Below are 22,923 nucleotides of genomic sequence, written 5' to 3'. Positions count from 1 at the left end.
GACGCGCCGCGCAGCGGCAAGCCACGTCAATTTCTAAGCGCTGCTGCCTCCCGCATGCTAATGAAGCGCTGAATATGCATTTCAGCGCTTCATTAGTAAACTTCGAAATGGCCATTTGCATGGCCATTTCGAAGTTTGGGGCACGTGTAGACACGGCCCATAGCAGCTAGGAGAAAAACTGGCCACTGTAACCCTGCTGCTACTTGTTACCCACAGTTTGAGATGGCAGCTAATTTTGGGATGGTTCTAGTTATTGTTATTTTAATATATGCTTTGTACTCAATAAAATAATTTTTTGAATAAAAGCCCTCTTGTGTGTACTAACATTTATCAGACAGAGGTGCTATGTCCTGTCACTGATTTATTTCCTAACACCATCTGAGAAACTGATTAGTTAACCATAGCTTTCAGTTCAGATAACCCTCGGTAATAGGTGAAGTCATATCTTTTACTGAACAAACTTATGTTGGTGAGCAAGACAAGCTTTTGAGCTCACATGGAGCTCTTCATAAAGTGTAAGCTTGAAAGCTTATCTCTCTTACCAGCAAAAATTGATCCACAAATAACAGGCAGTCCTGTAGCACCTTAAATACTAACAATTTTATTAGATCATGCGCTTTCATGGGTAAGAAGACTTTCTCAGATGACTGCAGTAGAAACCACTACTACTTGGTGTGTACAGTAGTCACCTAAAGAAGTGGGTCTTACCCTCTAAAGCTTGTGACCTAATAAATATAATCATGTTTAAGGTGTTAAAGGACTGCTTGTTATTTGTGAAGTTACAGACTAGCACAGATACCTCTCCCACTCCCCCAAGTCTATAAACTGATCCAGTAAAAGATATTACTTCCCCCAAATTGTCTCTTCGGGGTTCTCTTTTCCGGCACTCTCTCATTCAGCAGTGTCTGGCAGGACCACAGATGTTTCTGGACAAGAAAGCTTCAGCTGCTCAGCTGGAGAGGAGCCCAGCTGGTGGCAGAGAGCCCCTGGGCAGCCACAGGCCAGAAAGCTGGGTTGGTGAGTCCCACTATGAGGACCCCAGCTGGGGATGGCAAGTCCCACTGTGGGAAACCCAACCTGGGTCAGGAGCCCCAGGACAGGGAGCCAGCAGGGAGTCCAACTGGTGCAGGGCTTTGGGAACTTAGCAGCCCTGCATCAGAGAGTCAGCTGAGGCACAGATCCTGCCGGCAGTCCTGCAGCCACAGGGAAGCTTACTGGGGTCAGGGAAGCCTGGCAGTCCCACAGTGGGGAGGCAGCTGAGGCAGTGAGCCTGGAGGGAGTGGACCTCCCTCGCTTCCCCCCCACCCCCCCTCCAAGCAGCCTGTGGGGCAGGAGTCTGCAGCAGCCGAGAAGGGAGCTGGCAACACAGGCTGGCAGCTCCCGCACAGGGCAGCCAAGTGGCCTGACTTCCCATCATCCAGCAAATCCCCTCCTTTGGGACAACTTAGTCCCAAGTGTGTTGGATGAGGGAGGCACAAACTGTATGTGACATTTTCAATCATCCCTCCATAACAACTTTATCATAACATATTTGCTGTGTAAATGCTATTTCAACTGATATGAATTATGTTATTTAAATCATGCAATAATATTTACCTAATAATTATTAGTTAACATTCACGAGTCAGCATAGTCTACATTTATTCTAAAATGCTGAAAATAACAGTTAATTTTTCATAATTTTATCAGTGTATAAAGTGAAAAGCAGACAGCAGCATAATTCAAAATAAAAACAAAATGTATTTCACAGTGTGACTGTAAGGAAGTAAACTTAAACAAATGTTGTTTTTTCAAGTATCTGTGATTGATATTCTTCCCTTCTAAAACATAGTAATGTTGCTAGGTATATAAATCATCATAGGGTGTACAATGACATGTTTTCGATGCTCAGACCTATTTAGCCAAGCAGACACTGTATTACTTCATCTTCGCAGAGCTATAACTTGAGACATAACCCTTAGGCAAAACTAGTCCAATTCTTCTTTTCCTGTCTTTATCCACCCTAGGTTTTAAAACACAATATAGTGGCAGACAAGCTAAAATGTGACATGTAATGAAATAAGTTAAAAATGAAGCTCATCTTCTAAGAAAAACAACTGTGGGTGAACGTTAGAGAAAATAATGATATTAATAGCTTATGGTGATGTGAAGAATATTGCTATACGATAATATCTTAATAATTCTAGTGCTGTTCTGTGCCCAGTTATGTAGCCTGGGCTAAATTTCATATTCTTTGCTCAGTCAGAATTCCAACTGGAATCAGTGGGACTGTTCACAGAGTAAAGTACCATCACAGTGACTAATCCCTTTAATAGAAAATTGAGCAAATCCTGTCTATGTCATAATTAGCTGCCACTGAGCCTGATGGGGCAGTACTAATGGGGTTAAGAGACAGCCTGGTGAACACCTGAGCCTCATAAAAAGGGCTAAGAGAACTCAGACAAGAACTGTGGGGAAAAAATATAAGCTCCTGTAGGAAGCTTGGAGGCAGAATCTTCAGGAAGCAGGGAACTTGAGTTGAGTGCTGATTGTAAGAAGGGCTGCAGGGAAACCAGCTTGGCGCTTATCCTTTTATCCCAGAGGAGGGACACCTCTGAAGAGTCATCCAAGAGTTAGAATCTTTTGTCTGTTGTGAGTCAGGTTTGTTTGGACTTTTGTTATTCTAGAAGGGGTTAAATTTGCTCAGTGAGTTGACCACAGGGGCATTACCAACATTGCCTATGTGGGAAAGTCTCAGGGGATTCATTTTGAAGGAGGAAACTGAGGGCAGGAGTGGTTATAGCACCACATTTGACCAGAAGAGAATTGCAAGTGACCATGCCTGTACAATGCAACTTAAGTAAGGGAATCTCAGTCAGTCCATGGGTGCTCAAGTCTTATAACATGAGAAGTTGACTGATAAATGTTATTCTCCCCATTTTGCCTAAGAGGAGATTGAGGTAGATAGGATAGGTACAGCTCAGTATGAAATCTCTTATTTCAGTTTAGGCCTTTGACTGCCATTTCATGCTTAGGCCATTAGATCATATCTAATAGAAATGAGGGGGAAATAATTATAGTATCTGATCTATGTTTAGTCACAGCAGTCCATATTCTCAACATTTCATGTTAACAATTTACAAAATTCAAATCTAGTGGGATAGTTTAGCACTGATGTGTGTCTCAGAAAGAGTGTGATACCAATCAATACATGTGATGAACAAAATGTATGGGTATTTGTGTATAAAATGTTTTTTATTAAATATGTTCCTTTTATTTATTCATTTTTCATATTTTTGGCTATTAGATTTGATAAAAGAGACAAGAGGGCTCTAGAATCCAAAGTAATCTGTTTATCATAAAAGACAGGGGCTTTCCCACACTGGCATGTACCAACATACCTCCACCCTGACCTTCAAGGACAGGAATTCTAACTCTATGCCCAATGTTTGGCTCCTCTTTTGAGACTGCCAACAAGGGGCCCAATTGTTTTAGTGTAAATCCCAATTATCATCTGGTAAACTACAGAGAGTCCCTCTTCTCAATACATAAATGCTAGTCTGTTGTATAAGAACATCCGTTAAAGCAACGTTAATTGCAGAACGTATTCAATGGAGAATACAGTTGGGGAAAAAGTTGGCAATTAAACCCTGCAGCCACAAAAATATGCCCAGTTAGAATCATGAAATTCAAACAAGATTTTACGAATGACTGGCTAAAATTTGCAATTCACTGTTGTAAAATGGACTTGGTTGGGTGTCAGCCTGGGCCACACCAAAACAGTATAAGCTGGTTTATGATGTTGAAGCAAGTCTCAAAATAACAGCATTGTGTGGTTCCATACCAAACTTGGCTGTTTTAACTGAATTGTTTGAGAGCTTGTGACTGTTCAAACATTAGTCTCTAAGTGAAACCCATGGAATTTAAATACTGGAGGAAACTGTAGAAAATATTTGCACAGGGATCAACCCCAGAGTCTTGCAGATTCTAATTCAAACTCCATTTCACAGTCCTGTTCCTGCAGATCATCGGTTTATCTTCATCACTGGCTCACAGGTATATAGTCAAATTACATTAATTCTTCACTTCTCCTCTTAAGTTTACCAGAAACCAACAATGATGAAGTTAGATTGAAGATGAAAGTATGAGTAACTTCTTGCAGGTTGTGTTGTGCATAAGACCTTGAGTACAGTAGAACATAGACAGAGGTTTGATGAGAAACAGCCCTCTGTAAAATGTTTTCTCTGCTGACTCCAGTGGCTACAACATAGTGCAAATAAAGTAAATTTTGCTACCATTCTGTCTGTAAATATGTATGTGAAATAGCAATTATCAAGGCTAACTTAATCTTGTACTTCAGTTTCCAAAATGTGGGTCAAAGCTCCAAGTGGGATTGTGCCATCCGCAGATGGGGTCACAGCAATCCCTACTGTGCAGAGGAGGCCATATTTTCCACGGAGAATGGCTTCATGTGGACAGTACATGAGAGGCATGATCTATAAAGGACACCATTTTGTAGAGCAAAAGTGTCCTTCATGCAGTATGAACTCAATGTGTGGAGCATGTGAGGTCACCTTGTGTGGAGGATTCATTTTGCCCTTCAGAATGGCCTTTCCCTTGCTGACTGTGGTTGTGGGAGGAAATAATTCATTTAATTGTGGTTGAACTAGCAACATTTGGAATTTCCTGCCCTGTGTGGCTGATTTACAACTATATTCAGAAAGAAGCATAACTTGAGAGCATCTCTTTGTTAGTTCTGCTTTCATTTTGTTTTAAAAGATTATCTGACTGTCACTACCCTATGTGAAAAAGATGGGTGATCCAGAAAAAATGTAGAAACAGATTGTTCCACTCAAGGGAGACACAAACTGACATAAAACACTTTCTAAGTACATTTATAACAGGAAAAATCTTTGTGTTTCTTTAGATTCTAGATGAAGAAGAAACACAATTCATGAGTAATTGTCCTGTTGCTGTTACTGAGAGTACACCAAGACGACGGACACGCATTCAAGTTTTGTGGACAGCTCCTCCTGTTGGTACTGGCTGTGTAATTCTGAAGTAAGTTCTTTAGTTGGATCCCATTTACAAGAGAAACCAGTCTGAGTTGATAATAAGTCTAATATGGTTTACAATATATTGATGCAGCTTTTTATACACGAGTCAGCAGTAGTTTAATTTAACCTGCACAAAATTCTCTTGCCACTATCTGGCCTACATTTTTTAGAAAACAGACTCAATATTCCCGAGACAAATGTGTGTAATCTGTTGTGCCCATTTTTAAGAATAGCTTTTAGAAGACTTCACCCATAAATCAGGCATTTAGTTTTCTAAAAATTTTCTGGAGGAAATTGTTCCCATAAAAGTGAAGACACAGTTGTGATGCTGTTAAATCCTTACATTTTAGTTAATTAGGTCAATTACACTATATTAGGGGAGCTGCATTTTCTCAAATTAATCAGTATCACTACAGAGGCACTATGTTTTATCAGCAGCTGTATATTTTTGAGTTACAGCAAAACTGTAAAGCACATTGTCCACTGTGTTACAAGCTAATTTAAGAACACTGTTGAATGGAATGGCGTTATAATAGCCGTTCTGCAATTCAAGAAGACTCACTCAGTGTCAGTGCACTGTTCAATAGAGAGATGATTCCCCTCTCCTGCCAGTATCATCTTCATCTTTGGTTGTACTTGAGCTCATTCTTCTTCCCCAAGTTGAGTATTTCTTCTAAATGTTGGGTTGATGGCAGTTTCATTCTGAAGAGAATGAGTTATATTGCTGTATATTATCAATGCATCATAGGCATTTGACCTCCAAAGCATCACCCATTGTTTCCTGGTGACTGAAACAGAAAGTGGAAAATGCTGAATGTAGTAAAAACGTTACAGGACATTTAGCTAAGCCGAATTTAATTCTTAACACCCATTAATGTTGGTAACACTCTTACGGAATTTGTAACAAGTGTTTGGTTGCTAGACTGATGTGATGGCTGCTTTCTATACTGATCGTAATGGTCCCTGGGTTACCTCTTCTTTGGTACATCCACCTGAGGTTTGTTTTATTCTTTGACTGTAAGCAAGAATCATTCCATATGTATGCACAGCACCTAGAACAATAGGACATCTAGGTACTACTGTAATACAAACAATAATTATTAGTAGCACAGAAGCCTGAGTGTGTGAGTTGAAATTTATCCAGAATCTCATAATTTCAGACCCTGCCTTTAACACTAATTATGGTGGGATCTTTCATGGTTATAGGTTGTCAGGAGGGACTTGATATTGCAGAGCTGCCAAAAGTCATTTTACCAGCAACAGAGTATCCCTGATTGAAATTCTGAGATACTAACTCAGTAATGACTGGAGAGAAAGTGGGGGATGGCATCTCTCTAATTTCTACATCATAAAGTCTACTCATCCAAATACTGAACCATTTCCAAACTGCTTAGCTTGCATTATCTGAGAAAACCAAACCATGGGTTGAATAACTGAAGATCTGGTGGGGGGGCCATTGTTAAATACACATGTTTTGGTGAAGGTGAATGAAACTATTTGATTGTTAACTGTTTTTCAGTAAAAGTTCTGGAGAAAATGCAATCTTCCACACACAAGATGCTTATAGATGCAAAAGAAATTGACTGTTGTACTTCTGAGTTCAGTTCAAAAGAAGAATGAAATATCTCAGAAAGAAACAGCTACCTTTTATTGTGATTGTGAGAGCCAGTGATTAACTTTATAATATGGCTTTCATTTGCACTGAAATTCAGTGCTCCATGGTGCTATACATAGCGATTACTGTTGTGCTTTTTGGCATAAACTTAATACCATTTACATTTTTTCCATTTGGAGCTCATCTAAATTATAGGGTTTACAGTAAGCCCGCTTTACAATTACCTCCTCCCCGTGCTCCCATACTAATTCATACAAATGCTGGACACCTTTTCTCAACTGTTCTGGATATCCTGAGACTTTTGGTGAGCCCACAGAAATTACACACTTTAAAATAGCTATAATAATTAGGTGTGACCAAAACCGGCCACGAGAGATTTTGCCCCCTTGAACTCTGAAGGAGGGAAATTTGAACAGTGTTATTATTCTTCATTTCATCCCTCCTCCTCCTCCTTCCCCTTTTTGTGTATGTGCAGGAGCGCAACTGACTTGTATAATCAATATGTATCTGGAGCTAGGACTCTCTACCCTGATAGTTTGCTGAAGATTTGCATCTGGTAGTAGTTTTGAGCCAGTTTTGAACAAAGAGGACCTGATTATTACCTTACACCGTATACTGATCCATTGGCTTCAACTTATGCTGGCATAAGTTTAAAGAGAATCATGCCTCAAGGAGAAAAGGGAGTTACCAGTTTGTTAAATGCAGCTAACCTACAGATTTTATTTACTTAACAATTGGCCAAGTTCTGCTCTCATTACACCAGCCTAACTCCAGAGTGACTCCACAGAATTGATGGAGTTGTTTGGTAGTTGCACTAGTGTAACTGGAAATAGAATTTGGTCTGATCTTCTTAATACTGAATTTTATTTTTCTGTTTAGGAAAAATCTTGTACCTGAGACCCACAGTTGAACAGCAGTCATCTTAAATATTTTCAGAAGCTGTACCTATTAACTGTTTGCCTGGGAAATGCGAAAAAGGGGCACAGGAAAATAGGAGTCCAGATGTGGAAAGTAGAAATATTTTGGCGTGAGTGCTACTTAGTTTGTTGCATGACTTCAAGGACAGTTTGCAGGTAGTGTTAGCATACCCCTTCACCTCACACCACATTGCTTTGTCACACTCTATTAATCCATTTTTCGCACATGAGGTTAATGTTATCAGGTAATTTGATATTTACTATCACATTACTATAACTGATACTGAACACTGCAGCCAGATTCCTCTTTCCCACGGGGATGCTGTAGCACAGAAACCTGAGGGTGTGCTCTCTATTTTACCCCAGTTTACAATAAGTCTTTTGAATTCTTCCAGACTCTACACTGAAATACATAACTGTCAGCCTGCTGAATATGTCTACACTTCTTGGATACATAACCAATACTAATTAATGCAGTAAAGTACACAAGCACAAGCATAGCTCCCAATGAAATAAGGCTTAAGTGCATGCTTAAAGTTTAAAAATGTACTTAAGTACTTGGCTATTTCATTGGATTTACTCTCTTTGGCTTGGTCTACACTAGGCAGGTAATTGCCAATACGGAATTCTAGCTATGACAATTGCGTAGCTAGAGTCAGCTTATCTGCAATCGACTTTTTGGCCATCCTCACTGTGGAATGTCAATGGGAGAGTGTGTCCCATCCACCTCCCTTGCTCCTTGTGATAGCGAGGAGCACCGGGATCAACTGCTGACCCCAATAGGTCAAATTTGCATGTCTCTGCCAGGCATGCAAAATTACACCCCACAAGATTGACCCTTCCAGGGTCAGTCCTGGATGGGTCAATCTTCCCAGTAATGTGTACATGGCCTCATATATAGCTGAATAGATGTGGACTCATTGAAAGCTTGTCTGGAATTTGGGTGTGAGTAAAAGCTCATGAGACAAGCTTATCTGTCCACAGCAAGTGGAGCATCTTAAAATGGATGCTATCAGAGCCTTGTATCGTTGTACAGAACTAGGGAAGTATGCAGCCTTGGACTCAGTTATTTGAACATTGCTAATAAACTCTTTCCATACAGTTAGAAGAAAAAAATCTCCACTGTCAATGTATCATTTATTGTGGTCTCCCGATGAAAGAGGGCTGGGGTGAATTCACTCAACATAATTTACATCTAGCCTTACAGGGCAAATGTATTTCTTGGCTGTGCTGGAGGCAGACTATCTTATACCACTTTTCTTCTGAGATTTCTGAAGTTGAATATTAAAGTACGTTGGTGGATATAAAGTGTCTTAAGTGTGATCTGAAATGTGGGTGGAGTAAGATGTAACACTGAAAATAAAGGAAAATATGGAGTAAAAGGCTGTGCAAAAGAAGGATATAAATAAAATAATAAAGTAAAGCCTGATATGTATTTAAATTTTAGCTTGGTATGTATTAAAATTTAAGAGTGGGGAAACTGTTTGATAAATATGTATTTGCAATTGTGCAGGTTTAACCAAACACACCTGGGGTGTGGTTCACTGTCCCACACAGTGGCACTTACACCAGTTATATAAAGGGAAAAACGAGTCTCCCTTAGCTGAGAGCTAGTTGACTTTCAGCTCAAACTGTCAAGGCTCCTGCACTAAGCTCCAGAGGTCCCAGATTCAGGTGTGCCTGAGGGCAGTTACAGAGGAATTAAGCAAAATTTTACTAATCTTTAAGTCACTTAAGTTTGTCAACTTGTGTACATCTCATGATGAGCAAATGCAAAAGGTGCATTTTTGCAATATGCTAATTATATTTTCATCTTTTTCTATTTAAGTTTCAAGAGTCTGAATGCAACGGATATATTGGCCAAGTGGAAATACATTGTATATTTAATTATTTACCATTGAGAAAAGGAAACTTAAGCAGTGCTCCAGTGGGATTACATAACAACTGTGATTTCTGGCAATTATGATATGTGATTTGTATAGTAAGGAAAATATTTACAAGATTTTATTTACCAGCTGCTCACCTTCTGCCATCCAAATAATATTTAACCAACCAGCAAATGAAAATCCCAAATAGCCATTACTTCTATTTTCTGCAACACCAAATATCTTCATTGAGGCCTCTTCAGGGTCTGTTAATGGGGAAATTTTTGAACTATGTCTAGGGGAATATTTTATTCTTTTTGAGAAAAGTGTAGAATTTGTTGTTTCTCTGCATAAATAATGTTGCTTATGATTTATTCACTTCCTCTTCTCTGAATGTACATGGCCACCAGAGGGCTGAGCAACTTGAAAGGACTCTCCCAAATAAGAACTCTAGCAGATTTAGCACATCACATCACATTTTTGCAGATTACCTTCTGTGGAAAGTCATGTGGCTGGTCTGCTGGCTAAGGTGGTAGCAAAACATACTGCACATTTCAGGAGCAACATCAAAATTCAAAACACGTATCTGCACTTGCGGTACATTATTTAATCTCCATAGAACAGAGTTTCCTTTACAGTTTGATGGGTCTTATTGAAAAACCTAAGATGAAGTTCAAGGAACCCAAAAGTCTCAATGAAACTATTCAGTTCCAACCGTCTGGGTTTCTTTCCATGTGAGCACGATGAACTTTTCTTCATATCTAGCCATTCAAATCTTTCTCCAGTGTGCAGCACTTATAATGTAGTTGATGGTGTATGCAATTCCTGCGCTGGACAAAAAGGGATTAAGGAGCTGCTCTGAGCATAGCCAGCCTCAGCTTCCAGCACCTGCAAGAGATGCAAAGGCTAGAGGAGGAATGAAAAGAGAACAGAACATGTCACTTGGTGGCAGTCTGAAGAAGAGGGCACAGAAGCAACTTGCAGCTCCTGAGGGAAGGCAGGATCTCCTCTAGCAGTAACTGCCTGAAGCTCAGGGGAGGGAGAACGTGTTTCAGATACGCACCTGAGGCTATGTCTAGATTGCCGAGAACTGTCAGCAAAAGATATGCAAATTGCACAATGTGTTTGTGTATCATTTGCCAACAGTTCTGTCTTGTCAGTTCTGACATCTGGCCTGCCCACATGGAGCTAAATGTCGGGGGGAAAAAAACCCTCTGTCGAGACATCCCGCAACTGTTTTCATGACACAGGACATATCTACAGATGGAATTGAAGCCTCTATTTTCTTTAATGCTTGGAATGCATTCTCTGTTAATTCTACTATGCAAAGAGGTGGTGATTCAGTAGGACTGCACTACTTCCCTTGAGTCAGTGCTGATCCTGTGCTGAATATGGCCTTACAAGAGAGCTGTGCATTTGGAGATGACATCTTTTGGCTGAGCTGGATGGTTTTCTAAATGGTGCTAGTCACATGAAACTATTAAATGTCCTAAGGAAATTTTGTTACAGCAGCAATACTAGACCTCGGTCCATAGACAAATTCTAAGTGGGGTGTATGCTTTTTATGTATCTGTATTTCCATTGTGGTCACAACTTGATTCTTCCTATTAAGTCTGGCACGTAATATATTCATGAACAAATTGTGTTTCACTCCAGAGGTGGCTCCACTCCAGTGGTAGGGGAAGTGTTAGTAACAACATATATGTAGTACACAGAATTAAATTTTCATCTGGCCTCAAATGGATTTCTCATTTTCCCCCTAGAAATATGAATGTGGAGGTATTTCCCTGCAATACCGAGTTCTGTCAGTAGCTAATGTACTTGATGCATACATACAAATTCTTGTTTGCATGATCTTTGTGCTTTTTTAGTTAGCACAAACACTTGTATCAATCCAAAATACAGAGCCATGACTTAAAATGTGATCAAATTGTTTGTGAAATGCATTGAGACTAAATGCATTAGGCAAATACAAGATCGTTATAGTTTATTTTTATTTTCTTCATGAGAAGACATATTGCTGTCATTTCTTCTTTTGAATGGCATTACATTTTCCAGTATCTCATAGAAACAAGATTAAAGGTGTGGTCACTAACTGTTTGTCTAATATTGATAAGAACATTTTTGTTGCCCATGTAAGTCACATGGTATTTTCCACGTGACCAGTAGCTCCACATCCCAAAAACCCATATGACCACGTGTGAAGTCAAAGAACTTAAAAACTCATGGGTTCATAGGGAATTCCATAATATGAAAACCAGGTTGAATCCAGGTTCATTCTTTGTTTTTAGTTTTTAGCGCTTGAAAATTCTTGTAGAATAGTTCTGAAGTAAATAATGTGGGTCTGTTTTAAACCAGCTTTGAAGACCATTGTTCATAGTCCTTAAAAAAGACTAAACAGTGTAAAGGAAGTGAAGGATCCCTTTCTTCTATGTTTGGTATTTTTATGACTTAAAATCATTTTAATTAAAAACTAACAATATCTCGAGAAAAACATATTTGAGTGTATTTTAAATACTTAGGAAGAAAGACAATGTCTTGTATAATGAGAGTGGAAAGTTCCCCCAATTATCAATTGCTGCTTTCATCAAAGGTATTTCTACATTTACTGCTGTGGAAACAGGCTCAAACTGTTAGTCTATTTCCTTTCCCTCCTCTACCCCCTCTTTTGATAGTGTCTTTTACGATTTCTTCATTTTTTCTGTATTGTAAGCAGTAAGTAGGCGAAGAGGGAGAGATGCCATCATTGCCTAGTTGTTTTCTGTTTGTAAATGAAAATCATTGTTAATTTAGGACCCTGACAGCTGTAAAACATTTGCCATTCCACAGCAGCTGTCAGCAGCACTCTGGTTTATTTTATAAACAGATGTTTAATTTGACTTCAATGCCATTGTCAGCTTTTTAGACGAAACAAAGAGAGAAATAGAAACAGAAATAATGATGATATTCATCATTTTGTTTCTTTTTGAAACATAAATCAGGGTGATAAATGAAGACATCAGAAGTGTTTTTATATGTATCTTTAGCTCTAGAATGGTTTAACTCAATATTTATTTTTGTTAACTTCATGGATCTTTATAAACCTCTCTCACTGTACAAAAATGTTTATTTAGGACATGTTTTGTCTTTATTGTGCCAGTGTGTGAAGGCAATATGTTGCTTTGGAAAACATAAAATTGATTTAAAAAATTAACGCACTTCTTTATGGATTTGAATTTCTTACCCTCCAAAGCATTCTCTGTTTATACATTAAAGGCAGTAAGCCTGTGACCATGCTTATTATTGATTTAAGTGCGATAAAATGCCTGCTGTACACCAGAGGAAATAAGGAGAATAATTTCATTGTCTGGGAAAACTGCAAAAAGTATAACATTGGTAAATAATTCTATATACTGTACAAGTTCATATTTTGCTTTTCATGAAGAACTTTACCCTGCATTGCTTATGCAAGATGCCAATGACTCTAGCAGGATTTAAGAAGCATTAAATCAGAAATCTGGGCCAGATCTTCAGCTTGTTTAAATAAGCATAATTTTGTACACTACAGTTCTGCCAGTTCAAAGATACAATGTATTGGTTCAGTCTTGTAGTCCTTATAATTGCAGAAATTTCATTTAACTTAATAGGCAAGGCTGCAGATCTTATCTGTAGCTTATTACTCTTCTTGATTTTTCTATTCTATTGTATTAATTTATTTAGCATGTGCACGTGTGCAGAGAGAGAGAGAGATCTGGTTCTATAATGAATACAATCAACCCATGTCAGAAAGTTGTATTCAGAGGTTATCCTGAAGCTAGTGGTATGTACTAAGCAAACTAATACATCAAAAAGTGTAAAAACAAAACAATTGGTCACACCATTTATAAAGGGCTAACAAATTTTATACTATTGTAAATATATTGCAAAAAAGAAGTATCAGTTATAAATACATTAGTAAGACAACTTATAGACTGTAAACATCTTTTACGTGTTTATCTTTCATAAATTTAATCTTAATGTAAAGGACAACCAGTTTATATTTCAGCATCTGCAGATGTGTGAAAAAATTTTCTAGACAAACCTAATATTCTAATTCAGGGTAAGATTTTGACATTGTAAGGTTAGAATCACAGAATCATAGATTCCTAGGGCTGGAAGGGACCTCAGGAGGTCATCGAGTCCAGCCCCCTTTATAAAGCATAATGAACCCTAACTAAATCATCCCAGCCACGGATGGAGAGTCCACCTCCTCCCTAGGCAATGCACTCCAGTGCTTTGCCACCCTCCTGGTGAAATTGTTCTTTTAATATCCAAACTACCCCTCCTGCTCTGTAACTTCAGACCATTGCTCCTTGTTCTGCCATCCATCACTACTGAGAACAACCTCTCTCCATCCTCTTTCGAGCCCCCCTTGAGAAGTTGAAGTCTGCCGTCAAATCATCCCTCACTCTTCTCTTCTGCAGACTAAATAAGCCCAAATCCCTCATGTGCTCCAGCCCTGTAATCATTTTCATTGCCCTGTGCTTTTGATAGCACATGGGCCTTCAACATTAGTAAGGTGAACAGAGTGATAACAGCAAACGTGAAATAATATTGGCCACTATGGTCGCTTCTTGCATGTGATTGACTGATTTTTTTTTTTCAGTCCACAACCAGATGTTAATAAAACATCTAAGTATGGCTTGCCCAGTCACACACCCTTCTCTGGCATGCGTGAGTGGCAGGGAGTGGGACAAACACCAGTCCCAGCCCTTGGGCTGTCCTTGTCCAGCACATGTGTATTAAACCCCCAGGGAACCAAGGGGTTTTTAATACACATGTGCTGGACACAGACAGCCCGAGGAGCTGGGATAGGTGTTGATCCCACCCGCACCCCCGGTCATGTGTGCCAGAGGAGAAGGTGTGACTGCTCTAAGGAGAGGGACAGTGAAACCCATGTTGGCCAAGGCGGAGAGGGACAGCTACAAGTAGGGAGACATGGGAGGGGGCAAGGGGCAGCTTAGGAATGTGAGGGAGAGAGTGGGGGTTGGGGAAGTGCAGTGCAAGCTTCATGAGACCTGGGGCTAGTGCTCTGGGGGGCAGTCCAAGCCTCAAGGGGGCTTAGGGGGCAATGCAATGGGTGGCAGTGCAATGAGGGCTGCACTGTAATGGGAAGCAGTTCAGGTCTCAAGGGATCAGGGGGTGGTGCAAGGGGGACTGCACTGCAGTGGGGGAGGACACAAGCTCCAAAGAGTCTGAGGTGGGGGGAGAACGCAGTGCACTGGGGGATTGCGGTGTAAACCCCAGAATGTCTGAGAAGGAAGTGCAGAGAAATTTGTGGGGGAGTGAAGTGTAAATTGGAGGGGAGAGGATCTAAGAGTGGGAGGGGAGTGCAGTGTTTCTCCTTTGGTGGAACTGGGAGGAGCTTTGGACAAGAGACACAGAAGCTGTGAGATCCTGACCTTGTCTCTGTCCCCATCACCCCTGCCCCTATTGGGGGCCATCCAGTCCCACTCAGTGTCCCTTTCCGCTCTCCCTGCTTCCACTATGCAAGAAAAAGAATGTTGGGTTGTGATGACTTCTATGGCCCACTGAAAGGGGGTGGGGGAAAGGCTAATCTCTAACCTCCATATGGGGAGAGAAGCTGCTCTTGGGGCAGGGGAGGTGCTTCACTGTGTTGTACCTATCTTGTACAAAGGTGAGAGGGAAATACATAAAATTAGCCAAAGCATCCTTCAAATCTGATCTCAATCATTGACAAAGCAAACCCTGTACAATGGGAATGTTCCAACTTAAGTACAGCCATAATGACATAACATCACTGGTAAGCTGGTGGTAATTACTTTCTCTCAGCCCTAATCTTCATTCTCTGAGCCTTCACAGCTCCATTTCTCTCAGATACTGCTTCTTGAAATTAACTCTGGCCGTTGTTCCTTCTAGCCACAAATCTCAAAACCTATTCATTCATTCATTCTGGTAGCTCATTGCTTTCCTGTCATCCTCATTTTTAGAGATGATGAAACTGGCAGCACAGAGGCTATGTCTAGATTAAAGGGATTTGTCGGCAGAAGTTCGCTTTGGAAGACATCTTGCAATGAAACTTCTGTCAACAGTTTGCATCCAGACCACAGAGAGGATCAAAAGAGCACTTTGTTCTTTTGACAGAAAGCGACCAGACTGCCCAGCCACTCTACCTGCAAAATGGCCACCAGGAAGCACAGCAGACAGGGCTGCCTCATATCCCAGAGACCTTTTCTGTCGACAGAAAGCCCACATCCTCCAGAATGTCCGGACTGGCATTTTGTTGACAGATCTCTGTCAACAGTGGCCTTCTTCCTCATGGCAAGCAGAGTACAGATGTCGACAAAAGTGCTGTGTTCTGTTAACTTACTGTTGACAGAACGCGCTTGAAAATCTGGACACTCCATGGGTTTTGTCAACAAAATGTCCATTTTGCGAACAAATCCCTCTAGTCTAGACATAACCAGAGTGCAGAGTTAGCCATAGAACACAGGCATCCTGACACCTGGCTTTGCATGTTCACTGCAAAACCATCGGTCCCTTCTTTCTTTGAAATATTTTGGCTTTTCTGATTTGACTTTTCTCCCTGGTCTGCTTCTGTCATCAGTGTTTTCTATCCCTTTATTCCTTCTCTACTAAGGATGTTTTTTCTCAAATTTTATAAACTATTGAAAACATGATAAAACTGTTAAATTCATATTGAGTATTAAATTCTCAATTAAAATTGTTGTATAATATTCAAACAAGACCTGAAAAAATGTTATAAAATATACTTAAAACATAATCTATAATCATAAAGGCTACGTCTACACGTGAAGCCAACATCGAAATAGGCTATTTCGATGAATAACGTCTACACGTCCTCCAGGGCCGGCAACGTCGATGTTCAACTTCGACGTTGCTCAGCCCAACATCGAAATAGGCGCAGCGAGGGAACGTCTACACGTCAAAGTAGCACACATCGAAATAGGGATGCCAGGCACAGCTGCAGACAGGGTCAACGGGCGGACTAGCGCTTCCGGGGCAACAGCTAGCCACTCCCTGAAAGGGCCCCTCCCACATACACTCAGCCTGCACAGCACGCGGTCTGAGGAGCCATAGGCACACAGACCCCGGGCGCTGCAGTCATGGACCAGCAGCAGCAGCAGCAGCAGCAGCAGCTAGAGGTCCACCCAGCCCTCCCGGCAGGAGCAGGGCTTGCCCTGGCCCATGCCATGTGGGAGGCAGCTGAGTACCTTCTTGCCCCAGGGGAGGAGATGCCCCCAGGCAGCAGGGCTCAACCCCTACCCCTGCAGCACCCCGCTTCACCCCCCGCCTCACACGCCGGCGACTGTGGAGCTACCCCACCAGCACCGACTGGTGGGAGCGGCTGGTGCTTGGGGAGTGGGACGACGACCACTGGCTCAGGAACTTCAGGATGACCCGGCAGACATTCCTGGAGCTGTGCCAGTGGCTCAGCCCCGCACTCAGGCACCGGGACACTGCCATGCGGCGTGCCCTCCCTGTGGAGAAACGGGTCGGCATCGCTGTCTGGAAGCTGGCCACTCCGGACAGCTACCGATCCGTGGGCCAGCAGTTTGGTGTCGGAAAGGCCACCGTCAGGGCTGTCTTCATGGAGGTAAGAGAACCCACAGGGGGAGGCCAGGGCAGGGCAGGGGGGCCAGGGCAGGGCAGGGCAGGGCCACGCACACCCTGCTCACCCCTCATTGGGGCTGTCCCATGTGCTTTCTCTGCAGGTCGTGCGTGCCATCAACGCCATGCTCCTGCACAGGCTCGTGAGACTGGGGGACCCACATGCCACTGTCGCCGCCTTTGCCACCCTGGGCTTCCCCAACTGCTTCGGGGCTCTGGATGGGACTCACATCCCCATCCGTGCCCCGCATCACAGTGGAGGACGATACCTCAATCGGAAGGGCTACCATTCTGTCGTCCTGCAGGCCTTGGTGGACAGCCGATGACGTTTCCAGGACATTTACGTGGGCTCGCCTGGCAGCACCCATGACGCCTGGGTTTTTCGGAACTCGGGCCGGTGCCGCCGGCTGGAGGCGGGGACCTACATCCCCCAGCGGGAGATCCCTCTGGGGGACACCACCATGCCCTTCTGCGTCATCGCAGATGCGGCCTACCCCCTCCGGCCGTGGCTCATGCACCCCTACACGGGCCATCTCTCCGCTAGCCAGGAGCGCTTCAACGAGCGCCTGAACCGTGCGCACCAGGTGGTGGAGCGCTCATTTGGCCGCCTGAAGGGACGCTGGCGATGTCTCCTGACCCGCCTGGATGCGGGCCCCAACAACATCCCCCAGATTGTGGGTGCCTGCTGCGCCCTGCACAACCTCGTGGAGAGCAAGGGGTGACCTTTCTGCAGGGCTGGGCCGCGGAGGTCGGCAGGGCACATGTGCAGCCACCTGCTGCCCCCAGTCGGCAGGTGGACCCAGAGGGGACCCGGGTCCGGGAGGCCCTGCGGGCCCACTTCGACCAACAGGCCACAGGGTGAACTCTGCCCAGGCCCCCTACTGCCCGCCCCTTCCTCCCCCACACTCCTGCCCCAACGCCCACACCATGGAGCACCCCACCGCCCCCCCACACTTGTCCTGGACAAATGACAGCACAAACTTGTGGGTGAACGTAAACTTTTTTTTCGTCTTTACGAAACTTTTTTTTTTTTGTAAATAAATAAATATGTGAAACAGAAACCAAAAAGGAGGGACAAACGTTCAACCAAAGCAAGATGTGCACAAATAAAACAATACAACAACAAAGCAAAGAAGTGTGTGCCATCAACAAAAAAGAAAAGCAGGGAGAACGGGGAGAACTATTTACATGGGGGGGACGGGGCAAACGGGGGCACCAAAAACAAACAGTCAAACTATATACAACAAGGGGGGGGCCACGTCCCGGGCCCCTCGCCCCTAGAGCCCAGCACTGGGCGTGCCCGGCCGGGAGCCCCGCCGTGCCTGCAGTCTGGTCCGCGGCTGGGTGGGAGCGGGCTGCACAGGAAGGTATCGGCGCTGGCGAGTCTCAGGTGGCTCCAGGGGTCCCTCGGCGCTGTGGCCCTTGTGGGTGGGTGGTGGGGCGACGGCAGACGGCCCGGTGACGGCTGGAGCAGCTGGTGGTGGGGCTGCAGGAGCGGGCAGGGCAGGCGATGGCTCGGCCGGCACGGCATGGGGGGCCAGGTAATCAACCAGCCGGTTAATGTCTGCATATAGGCCTCCCATGCCTCCTGGCGCCAGGCCAGCGCCCGCTCCTGCAGCTGGAGGTGCTGCTCCGAGACCTCCAGCTGCCGGCGGAGGATGGCCAGCAGCTGGGGGTCCGTCGCCGCCGCCGGTAGTCGACGCGGGGTCCGCCGTCTAGCCCTCCGCAGGGCCGGTCGTTCCTCGGCCGAGGGGCTGCCCTGGAGCGAGAGTCCCGGAGGGCTCTCCGGGACAACTGAGGCCTCGCCGGCGCTCTCTTCCGGTCCTTCGGATGGTGCAGGTGCAGGTGCAGGACACAGGAGAGGAGGGGGGAAAGAAGAATGGAGACAGGCGTTAGTGTGGGCCCCGAGCCGTGGCCTTTGTCCCCCCCGCCCTGTGCTGCAGGTTCCCCATCCCCGTCCCCGGGAGATGCTGCTGTGATGGATGGGGTTCAGGGGTCCCCCTGCCCTGCACCCCGTCCCCTGGTGGGAGCAACTCTCACTTCACCCCGCAGGGTCTGAGAGCAGGAGAGCTTTCTTAGGCCACAGATGGCCAGTTTCTGGCAGGAGTGACAGCACCAGCTGTCGGAAGAGAGAGTCCTTCCAACCCGTCGTGGGGAGAAGACCCCAAGGGGGGCCCCTCTGGGATATAGCTTTCCCCCTCCTCTGGCTGGCTGCCTACCAGCTCTCCCTTCCCCTAGCCTCTACCTGTGGCCCCCGCCCTCGCCCCGCAATTCCAAGCCAGCTCGGCTCCTCCCTCCTGTTTGTTCAGGGCAGAGGTGTCACCTGCCAGCTGTAGCGCCAGGATCCTCCTTTGGCCCTGGGAGCTCCTCGTCTCTTGTGGCTCATATGTAGGCTGAGTCTCCCTTTGGCACTCCCCCTACTCCATCACATGCTGCTGCTGCGGGGTGTCCCACCCCCTCCTCCCGGGGGCCCCTCGAGGTTCCGCTCCCCCCTGGCCAGGGGATGGGGCATGGCACTGTCATGCAGGGTGCGGGGGGCAGGGGCTGACGGCTGCAGTGCTGTGAGGGCCATGGCCCTGGTGTCCTTGGGGCCATGGCCATGTGAGCGTGTGGGGGGCCCTGGACATATCTCTGTTACCCCCGCCCCTCAAGCCCAGGGGTGTCCACCAGAGAGGGGTACCTACCTGTGGGTCCGCTCCCACGGTCCGGAGATCCCCGGGGGTCGGAGGCCCTGCTGCTGCTCCGGGATGGCAGGAGGAGGATCTGCAGGCTGGATTCTGCGGAGGAGGAGCCCCCCTCCTCCTCCTCCTGCCGCGATGTCCCGGGGATGGCCTCCGGGGGGGGCCCCTGGGGTGCGGGGCTTGCCTCCGGGTCGGACTCCGGCTGCAGGGCCTGCTGGGGCTCGTCAGCCGAGGTGTCAAGGGTGGCCGGAGGGGAGGAGGTGTGCCGGGAGCCCAGGATGTCCCTGAGCTCCCTGTAAAAGGGGCAAGTGACGGGGGCGGCCCCAGATCGGCTGGCCGCATCCCGGGCCCGGGCATAACCCTGCCGCAGCTCCTTCACCTTACTCCGGACATGATCCGGAGTGCGGGCAGGGTGACCCCGGGCAGCCAGGCCGTCGGCCAGCTGAGCGAACGCATCCGCGTTCCGCCTCTTGCTCCCCATTACCTGGAGCACCTCCTCCTCGCTCCAGAGCCCCAGCAGGTCCCGCAGCTCGGCCTCCGTTCAGGAGGGGCCCCGCTGCCGCTTCCCAGACTGGCAGGTCTTCTGGCTGGGCTGGCTGCCCTGGCTCCCCTTGGGGGGGGTCCGCTGGGGGGGCTGCCGGCCAGCCATCGCAGCTGGGTGGGGGGCTGAGGGAGGTGCAGGCTGGCCGCGTGTGTAGGCTGCCGCCTGCACGATCCCTCAGCTTCCTGCACAGGAAGGGAGGGGGAGGGGACCTTTAAGGGGCCGCTCCACGCGGCCACCAGTGAGCTGAGGGGCTGGAGAGAGCGTCTCTCAACCCCCCAGCTGATGGTCGCCATGGAGGACCCGGCAATTTCGACGTTGCGGGACGCGGATCGTCTACACTGTCCCTACTTCGACGTTGAACGTCGAAGTAGGGCGCTATTCCTATCTCCTCATGGGGTTAGCGACTTCGACGTCTCGCCGCCTAACGTCGACGTTAACTTCGAAATAGTGCCCGACGCATGTAGCCGCGACGGGCGCTATTTCGAAGTTAGTGCCGCTACTTCGAAGTAGCGTGCACGTGTAGACACAGCTAAAGAGTTACAACTTTCTGGTATTACATTTCTTTGGTGCCCCTGAAAGCTATCACTTTTCATTTATGCAGCCCTCAGTAGGTGGCTGGTGTAAACCTATGAAGAAAGCAAACTTAATTTCCACAGATTTCAGGTCAGCCATGAGTGAGCTTGCCTACTATTTTTCATTGTTGCTTTCAGCATCCCTTTCCTTTTCCCACCCCAACACAGCATTTTAATTGGTGTTAGAAACTGTAGAATTAACTGTCGTGCTGCTATCTCCATAAAAATCCTCTGGTGTTTAAGGAATTGGGTTTTATAGGTTCTCCCCTGTCCCACTCTTCACTGTCTCTGGCTTGCATATTCCAGACGTGCTGCTGTCATGTGAAGGGCCTGCTTCAGGCACCTGGTGTTAAGGGAGAAAATCTGTCACTGACTCCATTCTCTTATCTGCAAGTCAGGGAAATGTTCCTCAACCTCATTCTCAAAGAATAAAGTGGCATGTCATAACAAAAGCAAAAACAAAAAAACATTGTGTGACTGTGCTGGTGAATATTATTTTGCACAGGCAGAGTTCAAACAAACAAAAAAACTAATAAGCAAAATCTCATCATTGTAACCAGGAGCTTGACTAAGCTCAGTCCAAATAGAAATGGAATGAAAGCTCAACAGTTGGGTGACACTTGGGCCATCCAATGAAGCAACAGTGAGCAATAAGCAGCCCACGGGCCAGATGTAGTTCACCAGGGTTAGCCCCTGGTGGACCACCAGTGTTTTATGTTTTTTAACCTGCATGTCCTCAGGGATGGCTGCTTGCAGCTTCTGTTGGCCATAGATCACCTTTCCCACCCAACAGGAGCTGCAGGAAGTGGTGCAGACCAAGACATGGCTTCCCATAGCTCCAGCTGGCAGGAATGGTGATTGCAGCCAATGGGAGCTGCAAGAGGTTATACCCGTACAGATAAATAAAGCACCAGCAGACCGCCAAGGGCTAACCCTAACAAACTGCATCCAGGATGCTTATTGCCCACCCTGTAATGAAGAAAAAAAAGCTTGTTTATTTTCAAAACAGGTCATCTATATTTCACCAATGAAAATTCACATGAATTAAATGATTGCTACTGTCTAATCCCCTTCCTATAATTGTTTAACCAAATTAGGGGATACCCCAATGAAATTTCAGTTAGAAATATAAATTTATCTCAACAGATGAGTTGTTATAGGGAGAAGTAACTGTTTGTGATAGAGATTTACATGTTTGCGCAGTTAATTCACTCTTGGAATAAGGATAGTGGCAATGTGGTTTTTTTTAAATGTCATGTCTAGAACCATGAATGGAATATTATTCTAATGTCTGTAGCTGTCAATATCATTAGAATATAGTATATAGAGAAATTAGCATTAGCATTTTTGACTGCTCCTGTTGCAAGTGTCGGGGGTGAAACATTTTGTGCAAAATGTAAATACATTCACTCTTTTCTATTTTTAACTCTCTGAAGCTTCTAGGGTTGCACGATTTCAGAAGAAATTTTCTGCATCAGCAAAATTTTCAGCTTTGCTGTGCCCATGGCAGTCCGGCTGTCCCTGAATATTCTGAGCAGCTTTTTGTAGCACATTTCACAGTTAGAGTTTCAAACAGGGATTAATTTCATGATGAAAATCAAATAGCAGATGTTAAATAGTTCCAGATTCTGCTATCCTTATTTGTCTTGAATAGTACCTTACTCCTTTGGAGATCAAATGTAATAACTGGGACCATTCAAGAAGTGAAGTATTATGGAACATGAATAATGATATCAGAAGTTGACCCATGGTCTTTATGCCTAATTCCAAATGCTTAGGAAGACCAACAAAATCTTTTTTTAACCAATTTTCTTAAAGGGAGTAGCTGCCTTTTTTTTTTTTTTTTGGATATGACAAAAAGGGGAGAGGGCAAATTATCCTTGCTGTAAATCAGTTGATTTTGGCTTTTAGTTGTTTTTCTTGGTATGAACCATTTACAGATGTGATTTTCAAAGGAGTTGTAACCCTTTTTTTTGGAACCCTTTGGTAAGCCTCTTTTCCAGAACTTCTTGTTGTTTCTTTTTACAAGGAGAAATTGATGATGTTCTTACAAAACACCTTGGTTCAAATGTGTTGTTTCCC

At 44.9% G+C, this 22,923-nt stretch overlaps 1 protein-coding gene across 1 annotated transcript in view; it reads left to right on the top strand.

Moving 5' to 3' along the window:
* Positions 1-22,923, top strand: part of SPON1 (spondin 1) — a 361,777-nt gene that overhangs the window by 70,853 nt on the left and 268,001 nt on the right. Inside the window, exon 3 of the mRNA XM_074997622.1 lies at positions 4,907-5,040. Coding sequence (XP_074853723.1) covers positions 4,907-5,040 — 134 coding nt within the window. The remainder of the gene's footprint in view (positions 1-4,906; positions 5,041-22,923) is intronic.

The sequence above is a fragment of the Carettochelys insculpta genome, chromosome 6 (assembly GCF_033958435.1).
Source record: "Carettochelys insculpta isolate YL-2023 chromosome 6, ASM3395843v1, whole genome shotgun sequence".
Taxonomy (NCBI): Eukaryota; Metazoa; Chordata; order Testudines; family Carettochelyidae; genus Carettochelys; species Carettochelys insculpta.
This window is presented reverse-complemented; position numbering and strand designations above follow the sequence as displayed.